At 47.3% G+C, this 19,103-nt stretch overlaps 1 protein-coding gene across 2 annotated transcripts in view; it reads right to left on the minus strand.

Annotated features, from left to right (window-relative positions):
• Positions 1 to 1,846: 1,846 nt before the first annotated feature.
• The window catches only part of tbxa2r (thromboxane A2 receptor), a 33,000-nt gene continuing 15,743 nt past the window's right edge, over positions 1,847 to 19,103 (minus strand). For both annotated transcript variants that reach the window (XM_072482472.1, XM_072482473.1), the window contains 2 exons: positions 8,872 to 9,719; positions 1,847 to 2,534 (listed from right to left, as the gene is read on the minus strand). In XM_072482472.1, the coding sequence (XP_072338573.1) occupies positions 2,289 to 2,534; positions 8,872 to 9,657 (1,032 nt within the window). In that variant the 5' untranslated portion in view covers positions 9,658 to 9,719 and the 3' untranslated portion in view covers positions 1,847 to 2,288. The remainder of the gene's footprint in view (positions 2,535 to 8,871; positions 9,720 to 19,103) is intronic.

Genomic DNA, 19,103 nt, shown 5'->3' on the forward strand with positions numbered 1-19,103 from the left:
GCCTGCGGTTTGTTATTAGCGAAGGTTGAAAGCAGACCCAGATTAGGGCCTGGTGCGATAAATCCTCCCAGCGAGGATTACACTGGGAGTGAGATACTGCATTATGTAAATACTTAGTAAACGTATTATAGATTTATTTATGTCAGCCTCCTCCGCATCATTATAATCACCAAAGCGAAACTCAGACTTCAGTTGTCCAATGGTAGGGGCCATTCAAAATGGTGGGGGCTGAAGTGCCATTGGGTGGAAAGAGTAAACATCTTTGAAAAGTTCTGTGAATTGGCTGAACGCCAAATTCTCCATTCTCGCTCGCAGCACTGGCAGTGTGGACTTGCAATGGGGAATCCTGGCCATTGTTAATTTTTTTTAATTCTCCACGACATGTGAGCATCACTGGCATTGCCAGCATCTGTTGCCCCTCCCTAATTGCACTTGAACTGGGTGGCTATTTTCGAGGGGATTTAAGAGTCAACCGCATTGCTGCAGGTCTGGAGACACATGTAGGCCAGACCAGATAAGGACGGCAGATTTCCTTCCCTTAAGGATATTAGTAAATCAGATGGGTTTTTAGGACTATCAATGATAGTTGCCGTGGTCATTAATACTGAGATTAGGGGTGCAATTCAACTGAAACATTTTTATATCCGGTTTTGGCCGCATTAAGACCCCGCTATTTCTTTGGCCTCAGTGAGGAACATCCCATCGATGCCACACTTTAAGTCATTTCCTCGTAGATTGGGATGCCATTTTTAAAGGCAACCTCAATCTTTGAACCCCCCTCAGTGCCCCCACCGTGGCCTCCAAACCCCTCCACTTCACCCACCTACCTCTTCCTGAGTCCCCCCTCACCCCAACTCTTATGGGTAAGGCACCCTGCAGCCCAACCCCTGGCATGGGCAACCTTGGCACCTTGGCATTGCCAGCCTGGCACCATGGCAGTGCCTGCTAGCTTGGCAGTGCCCTGGGAGAACTCTTCCCCCAGGTGCTGTTACACGTTTGAGCGGACCAGTATTAAATGGCACCATGCGAGTGCCCCAGGAGAATCCCAGTGAATCCCGGGACCCAGAAGAATCCGCGAATGCATATCTAAATTAGATTAATGGCTTATTTAAGTATGCTGATCCAGATCGTGACTTCTCGCAAGGTTCAGTTGAATCCTGCGAGATGTCTCAAGCATCTCAAATCAAGCGAGATTTAATGGCCTCTTCGCGACACCAGGTCGGGTGTGACGATTTCTCCATGCCACCATTTCTCTGGAACTGTAACTCTTATGTACAAATGTCCAACTGAACAGGTGAAATAAAGTTAAACTTTGGTAAGAGTACTAAAACTGAGCGGATTAGCTGCCCATTAGACTGTCCCATTTCCTTTTCCATTGAAGCCATTTTAGACCAAACAATTTACAAAATAGTAGCTAAAGGTTAAGTGCAGCAATCTGAGTCTTGACATATCGATACTAGTTACCAGCTTCAACTATGACCATTGCTCAGGCAACATGTGGCTACAATCTTTTGACAATGGGAATGGTGCAAATGTTATCATTTTTTAAATCTTGGGTGCACAGTCTATGGTTTTCCTCATACAGTGGGTTCTGGTAATTGTGTAATGATGTGATCTCTTCAGTATACATATATCGGGAAATCTGATTTCTGGAAGGTGACCATTAATAGATATGATTTAAATATTAACTAAAATGAACTTCAAACCGCATGGAGGTGAGCAGCATCCAGCTCTAGGTTACGGCTGTGTAATGTTCACATCATACACATTTCACGGGGCAACAAAATAATAGTTTCCTGCGCTCCAAAATCTCATCGATTTGCTAAAGGACAGGTTCTTGCTCAAGGACGGATCAGTAAGTTTATTTTTCCCACAAATAATGCAGAAATGTCACAAAACCATAAAAATGTCACTTTCTTTTAAACCAGCATGTTGAAGAAGTTCTCAATGTCAAGTCAATCTTTAGCTGTGATATTTGGATACAATGTAATCTTGGTTGGCAAACTGTGAAATGATTCAGCACAGTCTTAAACGTATGGGAAACCCAGGGTTGACCATCATATTTTAAGGAGGCGCTTTTGTATAAGAAAGATAATTTGACATGAGACCTAATTAAAAATCATTCAGCCTGTATACTTCCAAAAATCAACGCCAGGCCATCAAGTCATTCTATGTTTTACCCATATTTATAAGAAGCAAGCTTTATATAATCAAAGATACTATTTACAGTAAGTACAAATTAGTCTAGTTTGGTGTGGCACCTTCGCTGAATTCCGCTGTATTACAGTCTATGTGGCTGACATTGATGCTTGTGTCAATCTTCGCCTGTAGGATGCGTTTATAGTGGGATATAATGATGAGATTGAAGGTCTCGATCGAAGACTTGGATTAAATTTCCTCAAAACCGATCTTCTAAATAATATATAAACCCAAGGATCCAGGATCTGGTTCCATGTGGCAATTCGAATGCAAATAACTAGAATTTCTTTCATGTCTCTTGGTGTACCTGTAAATGCCTTCTTGAGGATAAGTACCTGTGGAAATCAACAAACAAATATAATTTTATTTTGCATTTAAATTTGCGTTGGCTTTTAATTTGCCCCATTGGTAATTCTCCAACTTTAAAACAGTAACAGCACTTTAAAAGCTTAGCATGTGAAGCAACATTGAAGGGGGCTCTATAAAAGCTATTGGCTGGAATTTACCGGCCATTTGCTGGCGACTGGATTCTCTGGTCCTGCTGAGAATTCCCACTGACAGCAGCGGGAGCAGAGAATCCAGCCACCAGCGAACAGCGCACCACCTTAGTCCGCCGAGAAACAGGGCCGGGATTCTCCCCGACGCGGCGGAGCGGGGGGTCCCGGCAGGATGGAATGACGTGAACCACTCCAGCGTCGGGCCGCCCCAAATGTGCGGATTTCTCCGCACCCGAGGGGACAAGCCCTCACCGTGAGGGGCTAGGCCCGCGCCAGACTGGTTTCCACTCCACCGGCTGGTGTGGAAGGCCTTTGGCGCCACGCCAGCCGGAGCCCAAAGGACTTTGCCGGCCGGCGGAAGTCCGCGCATGCGCAGGAGATTCAGCGGCTGCTGACGACATCCCCGCCCATGCGCAGGGCGGGGTTTCTTACACGTCGGCCATGGTGAAGGCTGTGGCCGAGGCGGAGGTAAAAGGGTGCCCCCATGGCACAGGCCCGCCCGCGGATCGGTTGGCCCCCATCGCCGGCCAGGCCACCGTGGGGGCACCCCCCGGGGCCAGATTGCCCCTTGCCCCCCCCCCCCCAGGACCCTGGAGCCCGCCCGCGCCGCCTAGTCCCGCCGGTAAGAGAGGTGGTTTGATTCTTGCCGACGGGACAGGCATTCCAGCAGCGGGACTTCAGCTCATTGCAGCCCAGAGAATTGCCGGGGGCGGGGGGCCCGCTGACCGGCGCGGCACGATTCCCACCCCCGCTGTTCGCCGGCGGGGGGGTCGGAGAATCCCACCCCAGGTGACTGGGAGGTTAGAGAATCCCACCCATTATGACTCATGTGTGCATCGTTTCATATGGAATACTCTTTGAATAGTTTCAAATAACACCAATTTAAAGAGCTACAAAATTCATATAATTTCATTACCTGGAATATGTTTAATAATCTCAGATACTTGTGTTTCGTTTGTAAGAGAAAGAACATTTCATCAAATAAATGCAACAGGCCTCATTTGTTACGCATCCAGCTAAGAAACTGCCCTTACATAGTGAAGGCCGAGGTAAACTTAGGGCAGAATTTACCATTCTGGAGAGTATTGCAAAAGAGGAGGCGGGAAAGTTGGGGTGATTTCCACTGAGTGGCCGGGCAGGGGAAAACGGGCTATTATCCACTTCTCAGCTCATTAATTATGCACCAGAGAGAGGTTTGGCGAATCTTGTGGTGCAGCAGGCAGGATGTCACTTGCCTTGCCATGACCTCATGGGGGTCAAAGGTCCTTCCGCCATTTTTGAAGGTCACCCGGACATACATTCACTCATTCCAGGCCAGGAGAGCCGCATTACTCCTCCAGAGTCCTTGCAGTTGCAGCTCGTACTGGGAAAGCCCCCAGATGTGATTAACCACATCCCAGGACATTCCACCTCCCTCCCTTCATACCTGCCCTAGCTAGCAGCTGATGGTAAATGTCACAGCTCCACGCCATGCTGGGACCGTCATTTCTGAAACTCATGAGTTGGGAACATATTTGTTGCAATGCAGACTTCATCATAGACTGGAGAACATCTTTGACAGCCGGGCACCACATAATTATTAGTTTAGTCAGCCTCTTGTGCTGGCCTTGAACTCCACCCGCCTAAAAAGACTCTCCTCCCACCTCGAGAGATCTCACTGGCTAACTGTGTGGCCAAACATAGTTTGGGCAAATGATACACGTCACCTTTCAAATTCAGCAGGAGCTTCAAAAGTTTCTGAACACCTCACAACTTGCCCCCATCACCATGGACACACCCAATATCACCATTCCTCTCCACTATGTCATCCTTGAACTTCCCCCATTACTCTGGATGCTCTAATAATCCACCTCCATATACCTTCAAACCCCTGAGAGCCAACATAATAGCCCCATTTCCCACTCTGATCCTACCCTCTCCCATTATCTGATTAACTTATCTTGTTCTCCCCTCTGTAACCCACCAGATGTTACTTTTACCTCCCAGACTCTCACTCTGCACCTGCCACCCTACCATATCCCACTTACCCTCTGACTGTGACTGTTCCCTTTTATCATGGGTACCCCGAGTTGTCCCCCAGGACCACCATTGATGCCACCCTCTAAGGCACTCCTAGATCCCCTCCCCCAGACACTCTCACCTCACTTCCCCTGTAAGTCTGCCTTCCTCCCCTATCCTGCCTTCACTCCACCCTTCCAACCTACCACTGCTCCCCCTCCCACGTCCAGCTTTGGTGCAGCATTTGTCAACAGCACAGGAGTGAATAATGCGAGTGCCCAAGAAGGAGAAAGCAACACCTGTGGACTTCAAAGTTGTGGAAGAAATGATACTCATTATTTACATAGTCATAGAACGGAACGTTCTAAATTCTCACTGATGGGGAATTTAATTAGGATGGTGAACATAATTCTGATGAGGTTGTCTTTTAGTGTGATATGCTAGTGCATAAAAACAGAGGTTTCCAACATTGTTCATTGGGAATCTTGACCCACCTTTAACCTGTATTGAAAGTCGGGACAACAAAATTCCAACAGTTTGTCCTTTTGCCTCCCAAAATTAATACCCCCATAACCGCCATGATACCCACTGCTGGAAAATTCCACCCTGAGGTTCATATCATAGAATCCCTACAGTGCCGAAGGAGACCATTCAGCCCATCGAGTGTGCACCCACCCTCTGAAAGAGTGGCCTACCCCGTAACCCTGGACCCCTGAAGGGGCAATTTAGCATAGCCAATCCACCTAAACTGCACATCTTTGGACTGGGAAAGTATCCGGAGGAAACCCACGCTGACACAGGGAGAACGTACAAACTCCACATGGTCACCCAAGGTCAGAACTGAACCCGGGTCTCTGAGGCAGCAGTGCTAAACACGGTGTTACTGTGACGCCCCTTCTATTACCTAACATGACTTGTAGGAATGTCTGAACCTACTTCACAGGTAGCGAGTTACTTTGAAGTTCAACCATCCCTTTCATGTAACTCTGCAGCAGGTTGTACTGAACACCAAAATTTCACAAACAGCGATGAGATGAATGGTTTGTTACCCTCAATTTGGTGATGTTGATTGAGGAAGTTGTTTTGGACAGGTCAACAAGAGAGTTCCCTGCTCCTCTGCAAGTTTTGTTATGTAATCATTCATCCCATTTCCATAAATAGAAAAGGTAACTTGTCCCACTTCAGCACACGATCCCAGATGAAACTTCACTGAAGTACTGAGAGCTTTACTCTTGGACATTCAATCTTTCAAATGAGATGTTAAATTAAGGCCATGGCTAGCTGATTAAATATTATCTGATAACACTATTCAAATAATAGCAAGGAAATGTGTCCAGAATTCTGCCAATATTTAAAAAAAAAATTTGAAATAAATTTAGAGTACTCAATTATTTTTTTTCCAATTAAGGGGCAATTTAGCGTGGTCAATCCACCTACCCTGCACATCTTTGGGTGGAGCGAAACCCATGCAGACATGGGGAGAATGTGCAAACTCCACACAGACAGGGACCCAGGGCAGGGAGTTCCGCCAATATTTGTCCATCAAAAAATATCACAAAAAATTACATTGTCTGGTTACTGGCTGGGATTTTCTGGTCCCGCCAAAAGTCAGTGGACGTCCGGCAGGGCAGGCCAAATCCGGCAAATATCTCATTGATCTTCATTGAACCTCGCTACAGGCAAATTGGTTATCCTGTTTTCCTAGATTCTAACAGATTCATTAGAATCAAGTGCTTGGGATGTCCTGAAGTTGTGAAATGTCACTTAAAATGCTGGATTTTCCACCGCTTGTCACCGGGAGTGGAGTTCCCAATGTGGCGGAGAATTCAGCGTTACGTTCTCTCACTTCCTCTTTTTCTCTGCAAAAAGCACTTAACTGCTTTTGATGTGGTTCAAGAGCTGTCAATCATAGCTAGATGTTTATAAACATCTAGTGGTTAGTTACATAGCAGGGTACTAGAGATCCTTTCAACCGTGAAGGGAAATGAATGTAAACGATCCAGACGGCTGGATGTGTGCAAGCCTAGTAAAGCCAATTTCACATTGATGTGAATGAAAGCCTTGCACATCAAAGATCTGAGAGTCTTTAAACCCAGCTGATATCGTTTTAGCTTTCAAGGGATTTACAGTTACTGCTTTCTCTGCCTGAGGCAGCAGGTGTAGGGCACAGGTACGTTTTAAACCAGTGATTTTTCACTGTCTCTGTCTCTCTAGCTTCCTGGCAGGGCGGGGGGGGAGGGTGTCTCTGGTGGGGCTCTCTGAAATGGGGGGTCTCTGGTGTGTGTCTCTGTAATGGGGGCCTCTCTTATGGGGGTCTCTGATTTGTGTCTTTGTAATGGGGGTCTCTGGTCAGATCTCTGCAATGGGGGGGTCTCTAATGGGGGGTCTCTGGTGTGGGGCTCTGTAATGGGAGAGTCTTTGGTGGGAATCTCTCTTATGGAGTGGGGTCATTGAGGTGGAGGGGATTTGCTGGGTCATCCTTGTACTGTGGGGGTTGGGGGGTAACCCAGCAAATCTATGGTGGCAAGGGGGGGTGGATTTTCATTGAAATGAAAAAAATGAAATGAAAATCACTTATTGTCACAAGTAGGCTTCAATGAAGTTACTGTGAAAAGCCCCTAGTCGCCACATTCCGGCACCTGTTCGGGGAGGCTGGTACGGGAATTGAACCGTGCTGCTGGCCTGCTTGGTCTGCTTTAAAAGCCAGCGATTTAGCCCAGTGTGCTAAACCAGCCCCTGTGGGGGGGAAGAAGGGCCAGATGCCGGACCTTGCTATTTATTGGGCCGCCCGCTCAAAATGGTGGCAGAGTAGCGGGATTCGCGAGGGAATCTCTTGCAAAAGCTGCCATGCATAACTTTGCATGATAAGGGATGGTGAATTGCCTCTGGATTCTCTCTCCCAGCACGAGCACGAATCTGAGAACATAGACTCGAATGGAGAATTCAGCTCATCACTGCAAGTTCTTTTTCCCTTGGATGAGGCTTTCATTTAAAATCTTGGAACTGACTCACTCTGAGTTCAGATTCAGTGTGTTAAACAGTACGATCATTGTCTGTGTGGAGTTTGCGCTTTCTCCCCGTGTGTGCGTGGGTTTCCTCCGGGTGCTCCGGTTTCCTCCCACAGTCCAAAGATGTGCAGGTTAGGTGGATTGGCCATGCTAAATTGCCTCTTTGTGTCCAAAAGGTTTGGTGGGGTTGCAGGTATGGGGTGGAGGTGTGGGCTTCAGTGGGGTGCTCTTTCCAAGGGCCGGTGCAGACTCGATGGGCTGAATGGCCTCCTCCTTCACTGTTCATTCTATTTGATGTAAAGCTAAGAAAACGTGGCACAAGGAAGTGCTGAGGGTTTTGGCCAAGGTTAGTATCATGGCCTCGGAGGGCCGAAGGGCCTGTTCCTGTGCTGTATTGTTCTTCGTTCTAAGCACAGTTAATGACAAAAATTATTCCCCCTGAGCTCCTACATGGGTACTTTTTTGGATAATTTTGATAATGTTTCTGTTTTAGAATGGAATATTTGTTAAAAGAAATTCTCAAGTTTATGAGTGCAAAAAGTCAATGATATTATGGAGCTATTTGGCATCAGCCAGCGTATTGCACTATTTCATGAGTGTCCGTTTTGGTTTCTCTTGCTTGGATAATGTGTTCAATTTGACAGCCAGACCAAGCTTACAACTTTTTAAACTCCTGTTTTAAAGACAACGCAAATCTGATGGGCAAAAGCTGCACAGGAAGGCCAATACCTTGTGACCACAAGGCTTCATTCATTAAAGAACTACACAGTAGTGAGGTTAACAGTTAATCTGTGTAGCTGAAACATGTGCTCAATAATGTTTTACCTATGCCTCACTATATAGGCATGATGTGGAGATGCCGGCGTTGGACTGGGGTGAGCACAGTAAGGAGTTTTACAACACCAGGTTAAAGTCCAACAGGTTTGTTTCAAACACTAGCTTTTGGAGCACTGCTCCTTCCTCACCTGAGGAAGGAGCAGTGCTCCGAAAGCTAGTGTTTGAAACAAACCTGTTGGACTTTAACCTGGTGTTGTAAGACTTCTTACTGTGCTCACTATATAAGCATCTACTTTTATTAACTTCTAAATGGTATTGAAAAGGTAAATTGCTGTCGCAACTTATCCAGTAATTAACCGCATTAAAACAGAGTCAAGTGAATTTGTACTTACCAACAATGGAGCCCAACAGACTGTTGCAATAACCATTATACCCAACAATTGCACCATCATCTCTACTTCATGGTCTCTGCTCCTTTCAACACTAAATCGGTTGAAGCAAACTTTGAAAAGTGTAACCACGCTGATTGTATTCAGGATAACAGACATTGATAGAGATAACAATCCCACACTCGAAAACAATAATGAAAATGCAACGTCGCTTGTGCTGTTTGTCATGTTAAAGAAACACCAGGAGTTAGGCCACTGGAGTGTATAATGTCCAAGTCCACAAACGGGCAACAATCCAATAGAGAACGAAAACAGCCAAACGATAAATACAGTGCACCAAGAACGTCGTTTCGAAGAATTGGTAGAACGCAGAAATGGCTTGTTTATCCCTAAAAAACGTTCTACTGCCATGGCTGCCCCCAACAACAATGGGCTGAGTCCAAAGAACACCATTGAAAATCCCAAAAATCTGCAGAGGTGGCAGTGAGGGTCCACTTCATTCCACTCAAAAAGCACATGGTGATAAGTAACAACTATGGATGCAGTTGTAGCAAGACCTAGAAAATCTGTCACAACCAAGCCACATAGGAAAATCAAGAAGGAAGATCTTGACCTGCTCTGTGCCTTTCTGTAAGCATTTATCAGCACCACAAAGGCAATCAGATTAGAGATAAGTCCAATAGATGCAAATGCAGTTGAGAACCAAGGGGAGGCATGTGTACTGTTAGAATTGATTTGATTCCGGATCGTAGAATTGCACAACACTGGTTCCACAGTAGTTCCATTCATGGTGTCGAAGAGTGGATTTAATGGCTCTGAACTGTACGCTGAACAAAGTATATTCAGGAATCCTACGAAAAGAAGAGCGTTGTGTTAGCATATGCAAATAAAAGTGCCCTTGCTGTCAAATTGGAATACCAACTTTTTTTTTCCCAATTAAGGGGCAATTTAGTGTGGCCAATCCACCTACCCTGCACATCTTTAGGTTGTGGGGGTGAGACCCACGCAGACACGGGGAGAATGTGCAAACTCCACATCGAACCCGGGTCCTCGGCACCATGAAGCAGCAGTGCTGACTGCTGTGCCACCATGGGCAGCATTACTGCAGGCATGATAGCAACGTTTAAGATGTATCTTCATAGACACATGAACGGGCGGGAAATGGAGGGATACAGATTGTTTGGGCAATAAGTAGTATGTTTAAATAAGGAATCTGGATCGGCGCCAGCTGGGTGGACCAATGGGCCTGTCCTGTGCTGTAATGTTCTTTGTACAGAGCTGTCAACATCAGAGATACACTACGAGCAGCATTTATTGTCAGTAAGATTGAAACATTTTTGTAATATATGGAATGATACTAAGAATGATACTGTTTAGGCTACTCTAGACAGTAGTCAAGACTGTAACAGCTGGCAGCAAAGATCTGTTTTGATTATTCACTTGCAAAATCTAAATATTGCATTGAACTGAACTGAGTTCAACCTGTTAATTCAGAGCATAGCAGTCTCCTCATTACATTTGGTATTGTTCCAGCTCAGAATATCCATGTTTCATTAATTGCAGTAAAGCTTACATTATGCATTACCTTCCACCCTAGCCTCTTGAAATAAAAATTAAGCGTGGCAAATTGCTCTGTAAGATGATGTACGTTTAGTTCTTAGAAACAAACAGTAGACTTTGAAATTGATTTTGGTTGACGAGCTGTAGCTAATGGGCCACGAGACATCACACATACAGAAGTGGCTCAGTTGTCGCATTCAGGGTCTAAGTTCCTTTATCCGCCAACTGCGCAATGCAAAACTTAGGCTCAATTACGATGAGATGGGCAACTAACCTCAATAATATTCTTCGGAACAGATGGTTTACCATCCATCGTCCTAGTCAGTTATGCTCTATGAAACCCTTGATAATTGGGAACATTATTTTGCTCCCATTTTGTTGTAACCTGCCTACTGACGATTGGCTGGGGACTAATGATTATCCCACAATCCTATGGGAGTATGAACTTCCCCAATGAGGGGGGGCGGAGAAACTCCTACTATAAATAAGCTGGCCAGTCCAGGAGCCGGGAGGAAGGAGAAGGTAGCAAGGGAGGTTACTGCTACTACTATGTATATATTGTTATAGTAAATAAACTTTATTATTTTGTATCCTTAAAACTCGTGCTGGATTCTTCGGGGCCCTTACAAAACTGGCGACGAAGGTAAAAGTGAATAGCTGTCTACACTGCTGAAGCCACCTCCCTGGATTTTTGTTGGATACAGGTTGGAAGTTGTTATCTATTATACCATGCCTCTGTACGGACGTTTGGATGTTTTTGATGCTGCGCTGGAAAGCTGGAACCAGTACACGCAACGGATGCGTTACTATTTCCGGGCAAACAATATCACTGAAAACGAGCGCCAGGTGGTCATATTGCTCACCGCCTGCGGGCCGCATACGTTTGGGGTGATTAGGAGCCTTACGTACCCAGCTGCGCCGGACACCAAAACGTTTGACGAACTTGTGAATATAGTGGGGCAACACTTTAACCCAACCCCGTCCACGATAGTCCAGCGTTACTGGTTTAATACCGCTGAGAGGACCCCTGGAGAATCCCTTGCCGATTTTTTATCCAGGCTACGCGGGATTGCGGAATACTGTGACTATGGTGAGACCTTGTCAGAAATGTTACGCGACCGTTTGGTTTGCGGTATTAACAATGCGGCCACCCAGAGAAAGTTGTTAGCGGAGCCAACATTGACTTTTCAACAGGCAATACAAATAGTCTTGTCCCGAGAGAGCGCAGAGTGAGGAGTACAGGAGCTACAGGGAATGGAAGTGCATGCCTTGGGGCGAAACCCTTTCCGCCCAAAAACGTCCCCCCGCACTCCTGCGGTACCTTGGGCGAGGCAACGACCAGACCGACGCCAGTGGCCATCGGACATTCCTCCCCGAAGGGAGCCTTCTCCAGAGCCAATGGATGAGGAGCCATGTCCGTGTCAGACTTGTAGGCGCCGACCCCGTCGCGGACGGCGGTCCTGGGGACACCAGAGGCGCCGTCGTTCCGACCGAAACTGGGACCAGCCCAGGGGCCGTAACTGGGACCAGCCCAGAGGCCGTACCTTCCATGTCGATGAACCTGCGGCGACCACTCCTGAGGACGTGGAGACGGAGGACGACTGCCTGCAGCTGCATTGTGTGGCAGCTCCCCGTGTGGCCCCCATTAAGGTGACAGTACGGGTCAATGGCCACCCGCTGGAGATGGAGTTGGATACTGGCGCAGCGGTCTCCGTGATCGCCCAGAGGACATTCGACCGCATCAAGCAGGGTATACAGACCCTTACACTAACTGACTCACAGGCCAGGTTGGCCACCTACACGGGGGAACCACTGGACATTGCAGGAACTACAATGACCCCTGTTGTCTATGGACGCCAGGAGGGGCGTTTCCCACTTATCGTAGTGCGTGGCCATGGGCCCAGCCTGTTGGGTCGGGACTGGTTGCGCCATTTGCGGTTGCAATGGCAGCACATCCTCCAAACAGTTTCTGGAGGGTTGACTGAGGTGCTAGGACGATACCCAGAGGTATTCCAGCCTGGTCTGGGGAAAATAAAAGGGGCCGTAGCCCGTATCCAAGTTGAACCAGGAGCCACACCGCGCTATTTCCGGGCGCGCCCAGTGCCTTACGCTTTGCTCGAGAAGGTAGAAGGGGAGCTCACTCGTTTGGAGAGTTTGGGTATTATCAGGCCTGTCCGTTTTGCTGACTGGGCAGCACCAATTGTGCCAGTAATGAAGCCAGATGCCACAGTTCGCTTGTGTGGCGACTATAAACTTACAGTGAATACAGTTTCCCGACTCGACCGATACCCAATGCCTCGCATAGAGGATCTCTACGCGAAACTTGCAGGCGGACTCTCATTCACAAAATTAGATATGAGTCACGCCTACCTGCAGTTGGAGCTGGACCATGCCTCCCGACCATATGTAACAATTAACACACACCGGGGCCTGTATGAATATACACGGTTGCCCTTTGGAGTATCCTCTGCCTGCGCAATTTTTCAACGTGTTATGGAGGGCATTTTGAGAGGTTTACCATGTGTGGCTGTCTACCTAGATGACGTGTTGATTACAGGGACGTCGGAGCAAGAGCATTTGGAAAATCTGGAGGCTGTCCTTAAACGCCTTTCGGAGGCTGGAGTCCGTTTACGTCACACAAAGTGCGTATTTCAGGCAAAAGAAGTAGTCTACCTAGGTTATCGGGTGGACCGCGAGGGTCTGCACCCCGTCGCAGAGAAGGTGCGTGCAATTCAACATGCCCCCACCCCGACTGACACTTCGCATCTTCGTTCTTTTCTCGGTCTCGTAAACTATTACGGGAAGTTCCTCCCCAATCTGGCAACTACGCTGGCCCCCTTACACCTGCTGCTAAAGAAAAATCACACCTGGGTTTGGGGTCAGCCGCAAGAAACCGCTTTCCGGCGGGTAAAGCAACAATTGTCGTCGTCTGGGTTACTAACCCACTATGATCCGGGAAAGCCTTTGCTCGTCACATGTGATGCATCCCCGTATGGTATTGGGGCTGTCCTGTCCCACAAGATGGAGAACGGGGCCGAGCGACCGATAGCTTTCGCCTCCCGCACATTGACTGCAGCGGAGAAGAAGTACGCGCAGATCGAGAAGGAGGGCCTGGCAGTGGTTTTCGCGGTGAAACGCTTCCACCAGTATGTGTACGGCCGCCATTTCACTATCGTGACTGATCATAAGCCCCTGCTGGGACTCTTCAGAGAGGATAAGCCGATACCGCCCATTGCTTCTGCACGGATCCAGCGCTGGGCTTTGTTGCTTGCTGCATATGAGTATTCTCTGGAGCACAAACCAGGTACGCAGATAGCAAATGCCGACGCACTGAGCCGATTGCCTTTATCGACCGGCCCCATGTCGACCCCCACGACCGGTGAGGTGGTCGCAACCCTAAATTTTATGGACACCTTGCCTGTCACGGCATCACAGATCCGTGAGTGGACCCAGACGGAGCCAGTCCTGTCAAAGGTTCGGCACATAGTCCTGTATGGTGGGCAGCATAGACAGCTCCCAGGCGAGTTACGGGCATTTTCCTCCAAGCTGTCAGAGTTCAGCGTGGAAGACGGCATCCTCTTGTGGGGGACGCGTGTGGTTGTCCCGGAAAAAGGCCAGGAGCTGATATTATCAGACTTGCACAATGGGCATCCGGGCGTGACCAAGATGAAAATGTTGGCCCGGAGTTATGTCTGGTGGCCAGGCCTCGACACCGACATTGAGAAGGTGGCCCAAAACTGCTCCATTTGCCAGGAGCATCAGAAGCTTCCGCCGGCCGCGCCCCTACATCACTGGGAATGGCCAGGGCGGCCTTGGGCACGCTTACATGCAGATTTCGCAGGCCCTTTTCAGGGATCCATGTTCCTTCTACTAATTGACGCCCAGTCCAAATGGCTGGAGGTGCATAAGATGCAGGGGACAACGTCCTGCGCAACAATTGAAAAAATGCGTTTATCATTTAGCACGCATGGCCTCCCCGAGGTGCTGGTCACGGATAATGGCACTCCATTCACGAGTGAGGAGTTTGCTAGGTTTACAAAGATGAACGGCATCCGCCATATCCGCACTGCCCCTTACCACCCGGCTTCAAATGGGTTGGCAGAGCGTGCAGTGCAAACATTCAAAAGAGGCCTAAAGAAGCAGTCTTCCGGATCAATGGACACGAGACTGGCTCGGTTTTTGTTTACGTACAGGACCACCCCCCATACAGTGACTGGGGTAGCTCCCGCAGAACTCCTAATGGGCCGGAGACTTCGCACCCGCCTTAGTATGGTCTTCCCGGACATTGGCGCAAAAGTACGCCGCACACAAGAACGGCAGGGACCGGGATTGTCTCAGCATCGTCCGATTCGGCAGTTTGCGCCCGGTGACCCAGTATTCGTGCGGAATTTTGCTGGTGGTGCCCAATGGGTTCCTGGGGTAATCTTTCGCCAAACGGGCCCTATATCGTACCAAGTGCAAGCCCAGGGTCGTCTCCAGCGAAAACATGTAGACCACGTCCGGTCCAGAAGATCATCGCCGCAAAAGATTCCCCGCCCCCGGAGCTCAGTTCAACAGCGGCAAAGACCAGAAACAAGGGAAGGTAGTCCTCCAAATCTTCCACTGGTGCCTCACTCAAAGCCTGCGCAGGTCATGACGGGACCGAATGGGGACAGAGACGCTGACATGACGGAGGCAGCAGACTCTGACTCCGAGATGGAGACACAGGATGAATCAGAGGGGGAATCCTCGGGTCCACAGGCCGTGGATGTACAACTGCGCCGTTCATCACGGAAGCGCCGGTCTCCGTCTCGTTATACGCCGCCTGATCCAGCGCCGCGTGCAAATGGCGTCCGGCCTGCGGCCAAACGAGTTCGACGCCTTCCTTCGCCAGGGCCTATGGTGGATTCCTTGGACTTTGGGGGGGAGGGATGTTATAACCTGCCTACTGACGATTGGCTGGGGACTAATGATTATCCCACAATCCTATGGGAGTATGAACTTCCCCAATGAGGGGGGGCGGAGAAACTCCTACTATAAATAAGCTGGCCAGTCCAGGAGCCGGGAGGAAGGAGAAGGTAGCAAGGGAAGTTACTGTTACTACTATGTATATATTGTTATAGTAAATAAACTTTATTATTTTGTATCCTTAAAACTCGTGCTGGATTCTTCGGGGCCCTTACAAAACATTTATTTTTTAGTTTCACTTCAGAAAAATTCATTAAAATAATGAGTGTCACAGTCAAGACGTGAAGAAAATATGTGGCCAGAATTCTACAGCTGTTCAACGGCATTGGGACTCTTTGGTCCCGCTGTCAGAGACCCCCCCACCCGCAGGTCTCCTGGCATTGTCATTGACAGTGGTGGGAGCAGATAACCCCGCCATGAGCAAACAGCGCGCTGCCTCCCGCCAGAGAGAAACACCAGCTCCGGCTGGTCACATGCCGACTTCCGGAGTTTCTGAGACGTTTCCAAGTGAACAAAGGCGAACACCTCAAATGTCTGGCATGCTCTTTAAATCACATAAATATTCCAGCCAACACAAATCACAATGGCCCAACAGACAGTGGGTGCTCCAGCCAGCTTCGATCAAAGACAGCCATTTACAAATACTAGTCTCCAATAATTGTGCTAATGTCCTATGCATTAACTGTTCTTAGCTGGTCAAACCCCTTGATGGTTTCAACAAGGGGGCCTCATTTAACAACCCAAAACTAGTGTCACATGACTGAGACTTGGGCTTTCTGAACTGCTTTAATGATAGATTCTTTGGACCTTATAGTTAGTCACTGTTTGATTGCCGAGAACTAAACTCCAGACAAATAGCAGGTGACAGCAGAAAGAACTGTGGCCCTCATCAAAACTGGTCCCGCCGCTGTTAACGGGGTTTCCTGTGGTATGCAGCCCCGCCACCGAGAAACCCGCGGCAGGGATTCGCTGTCGGCGAGACCGGAGGATCCCCCTGGTGGGGAAGGCTGGAGAATTCTGGCCTACATTAGCTTTCCAAAGTATAAAGCAACGGTGTGAATTATTGTTACTGGCCAATTTATTTCTCCATCTGGTGGGTAGCACGAGCACTATTGAGTCTGATGGAGACCTTTTCTCACCTTTCCCTGTGTCCAGCATAAATAAAGAACCAGCCTGAAATGAATTCAGTTTTCGTGAAGGACGAAGAGAAGCCTGAATCATAACACTGGAGAAATAGAGGGAGGCTAAGAACATGATCTCACCCAGATAGCAATGCTTTTGGTTTGTATACAGAGTATTGAAGTATGGGGATGTATTACAGAGTTCTACAAATCCTGGGAGATGGCTTGTTTACTTTTAGAAACTTTTGAAAAACCACGTTGTTTATTTTGCTGGTTTTGAACTCACGGGCAAAATGGCAATTACATCAGTCTTTTAGTGGATTCAGACACAAAACTGAGTGGCTGGATAATACAAAACATCTCAACGGTTACTCTAGGAGTCTGTGGAACTGACACTCCTATCCCCGTTAGCAATTTAGAAAGTCCGTCTGCTTGTTTGTTTCCATTTATGGATGGTACGCCATTTGAAAAGAGGAGTAAATTGTCCAAAATATCGAGAAATATACATCGGACGTGAGGTGAAATTTGCAGCTAAAAGAAAATGCCATGAGGATAACTTCAACATTTCAATTCTTATGAGACACCAAATAAGGAACTGGCTGCTGGTATCTGACGTAAACAGGAAGAACAGGTCAAAGTATATAATTTTTAACTTCGAAGTATGTTAAGTACTGCAAATCAGTGTCCGAGAAATTAACAGCCTTGGTATTACTTCTGTTAATTTTAGTGTCTGCATGTTTAATGGGTTTAAACAATAGTCTTCTTTGGGCTGTTTTAGCGGAAGTATTATGGCATTCAAAGCAGCTGAGTTTTTAAAAAAAGATTCAAAGAATTTCCTGTGAATACATTTGAGTTATCACACATTTACATCACCGCAAGAATTTCTTGGTTTACATTTCAAAACTGCGTACTTCCAACCTAACCAATTTATTTACATGTTTATAGGCTCTGCCCTTCAAAAGAAAGGAAAAGTAAGCTGGTTAAATATTTCTGTCCTAGGGGAAAGGCATGGAGAATACCAATTTGTTTTTAATTACCCTGTTATTTGAGATAAATAACAGACCTCTGTGGTCGGTCATCATTTGAGAGCTGTGGGCACAAAGATATCTGGAAAGAAGGAAAGCTTCCAGGAAATATTAAAGCTGTAACGGGGACGTTGAGAAGGGGGAAAAGCAGCAAAATGTCTGGGTTTTAAAGTGGAAATGCTGCTGAAGAGAGGATGTTTTGTGAAATCCAACACCCAAAATCAGCATTTAGATGAAACCTGAACCATCTACCAAACCACGTTGTTAGGCAGTTGATGAGTTGATTCAGTTGAATTGGGCATCTGGGGTAGAATGAGATGAAAATTGGATGGAAACCAAATCACTGAGTGTCTTTAAGAACATAAGGACATAAGAACCAGGAGTAGGCCACCTGGCCCCTCGAGCCTGCTCCGCCATTCAATGAGATCATGGCTGATCGTTTGTGGACTCAGCTCCACTTTCCGACCCGAACACCATTACCCTTAATCCCTTTAGTCTTCAAAAAACTATCTATCTTTATCTTAAAAACATTTAATGAAGGAGCCTCAACTGCTTCACTGGGCAAGGAATTCCATAGACTCACAACCCTTTGGGTGAAGAAGTTCCTCCTAAACTCAGTCCTAAATCTACTTCCCCTTATTTTGAGGTTATGCCCCCTAGTTCTGCTTTCAACCACCAGTGGAAACAACCTGCCCGCATCTAACCTATCTATTCCCTTCATAATTTTATATGTTTCTATAAGATCCCCCCTCATCCTTCTAAATTCAAACGAGTACAGTCCCAGTCTACTCAACCTCTCCTCGTAATTCAACCCCTTCAGCTCTGGGGTTAACCTAGTGAATCTCCTCAGGACAGAGATAGATAGGTTCTTGATTAATAAGGGGATCAGGGGTTATGGGGAGAAGGCAGGAGAATGGGGATGACAAAAATATCAGCCATGATTGAATGGCGGAGCAGATTCGATGGGCCGAGTGGCCTATTTCTGCTCCGATGTCTCATGGTCTTATGGTCTGTCACTCAGCTCAAGTACAGTGATGATGATTAGTCAATAGTTGAACCCTGAATCGTGGCTTGGAAGACTGCATGCATGATGTTTTACTCCAATTCAGACACTTAACTAGCACAAACTCAGTGAAGAATCTCAATCCAACGTGAATGGATTAGGATCCAGAGCAATTTGACTGTTGTTGCTGCGTGCGGCTCCATGGCAACCATTTCGGAATTTATCACATGGACTGCGGCAGGTCAAGAAAAATACTCAACACCACCACTTCAAGGGCCTTCTCCCAAATATGAGGGCAGAAATTCATGAAAAGCAAACTGCAGATGCTGGAGTTGCGGAATACAAACAGAAAAAGAGCTTGAATTACTCTGCGGTCTATTAAGATTTCAGTAGAAAAGGGACAGTCTCCATTTCACATGCATGCTCATTTTCACAACTTAAGAAGGCTTATGAAGAAATGACAGGTAAACAATCAATAATGCCCGATTCACACCTCTTCTCATCGAGACAGACAGCACACAAACTTGGCTCTGCCTTCCCATTTAGCTAATTGTATTGGTCCGAGTGAGGCCCACACTT

The sequence above is a fragment of the Scyliorhinus torazame genome, chromosome 18 (genome assembly GCF_047496885.1).
Source record: "Scyliorhinus torazame isolate Kashiwa2021f chromosome 18, sScyTor2.1, whole genome shotgun sequence".
NCBI classification, from domain to species: Eukaryota; Metazoa; Chordata; class Chondrichthyes; order Carcharhiniformes; family Scyliorhinidae; genus Scyliorhinus; species Scyliorhinus torazame.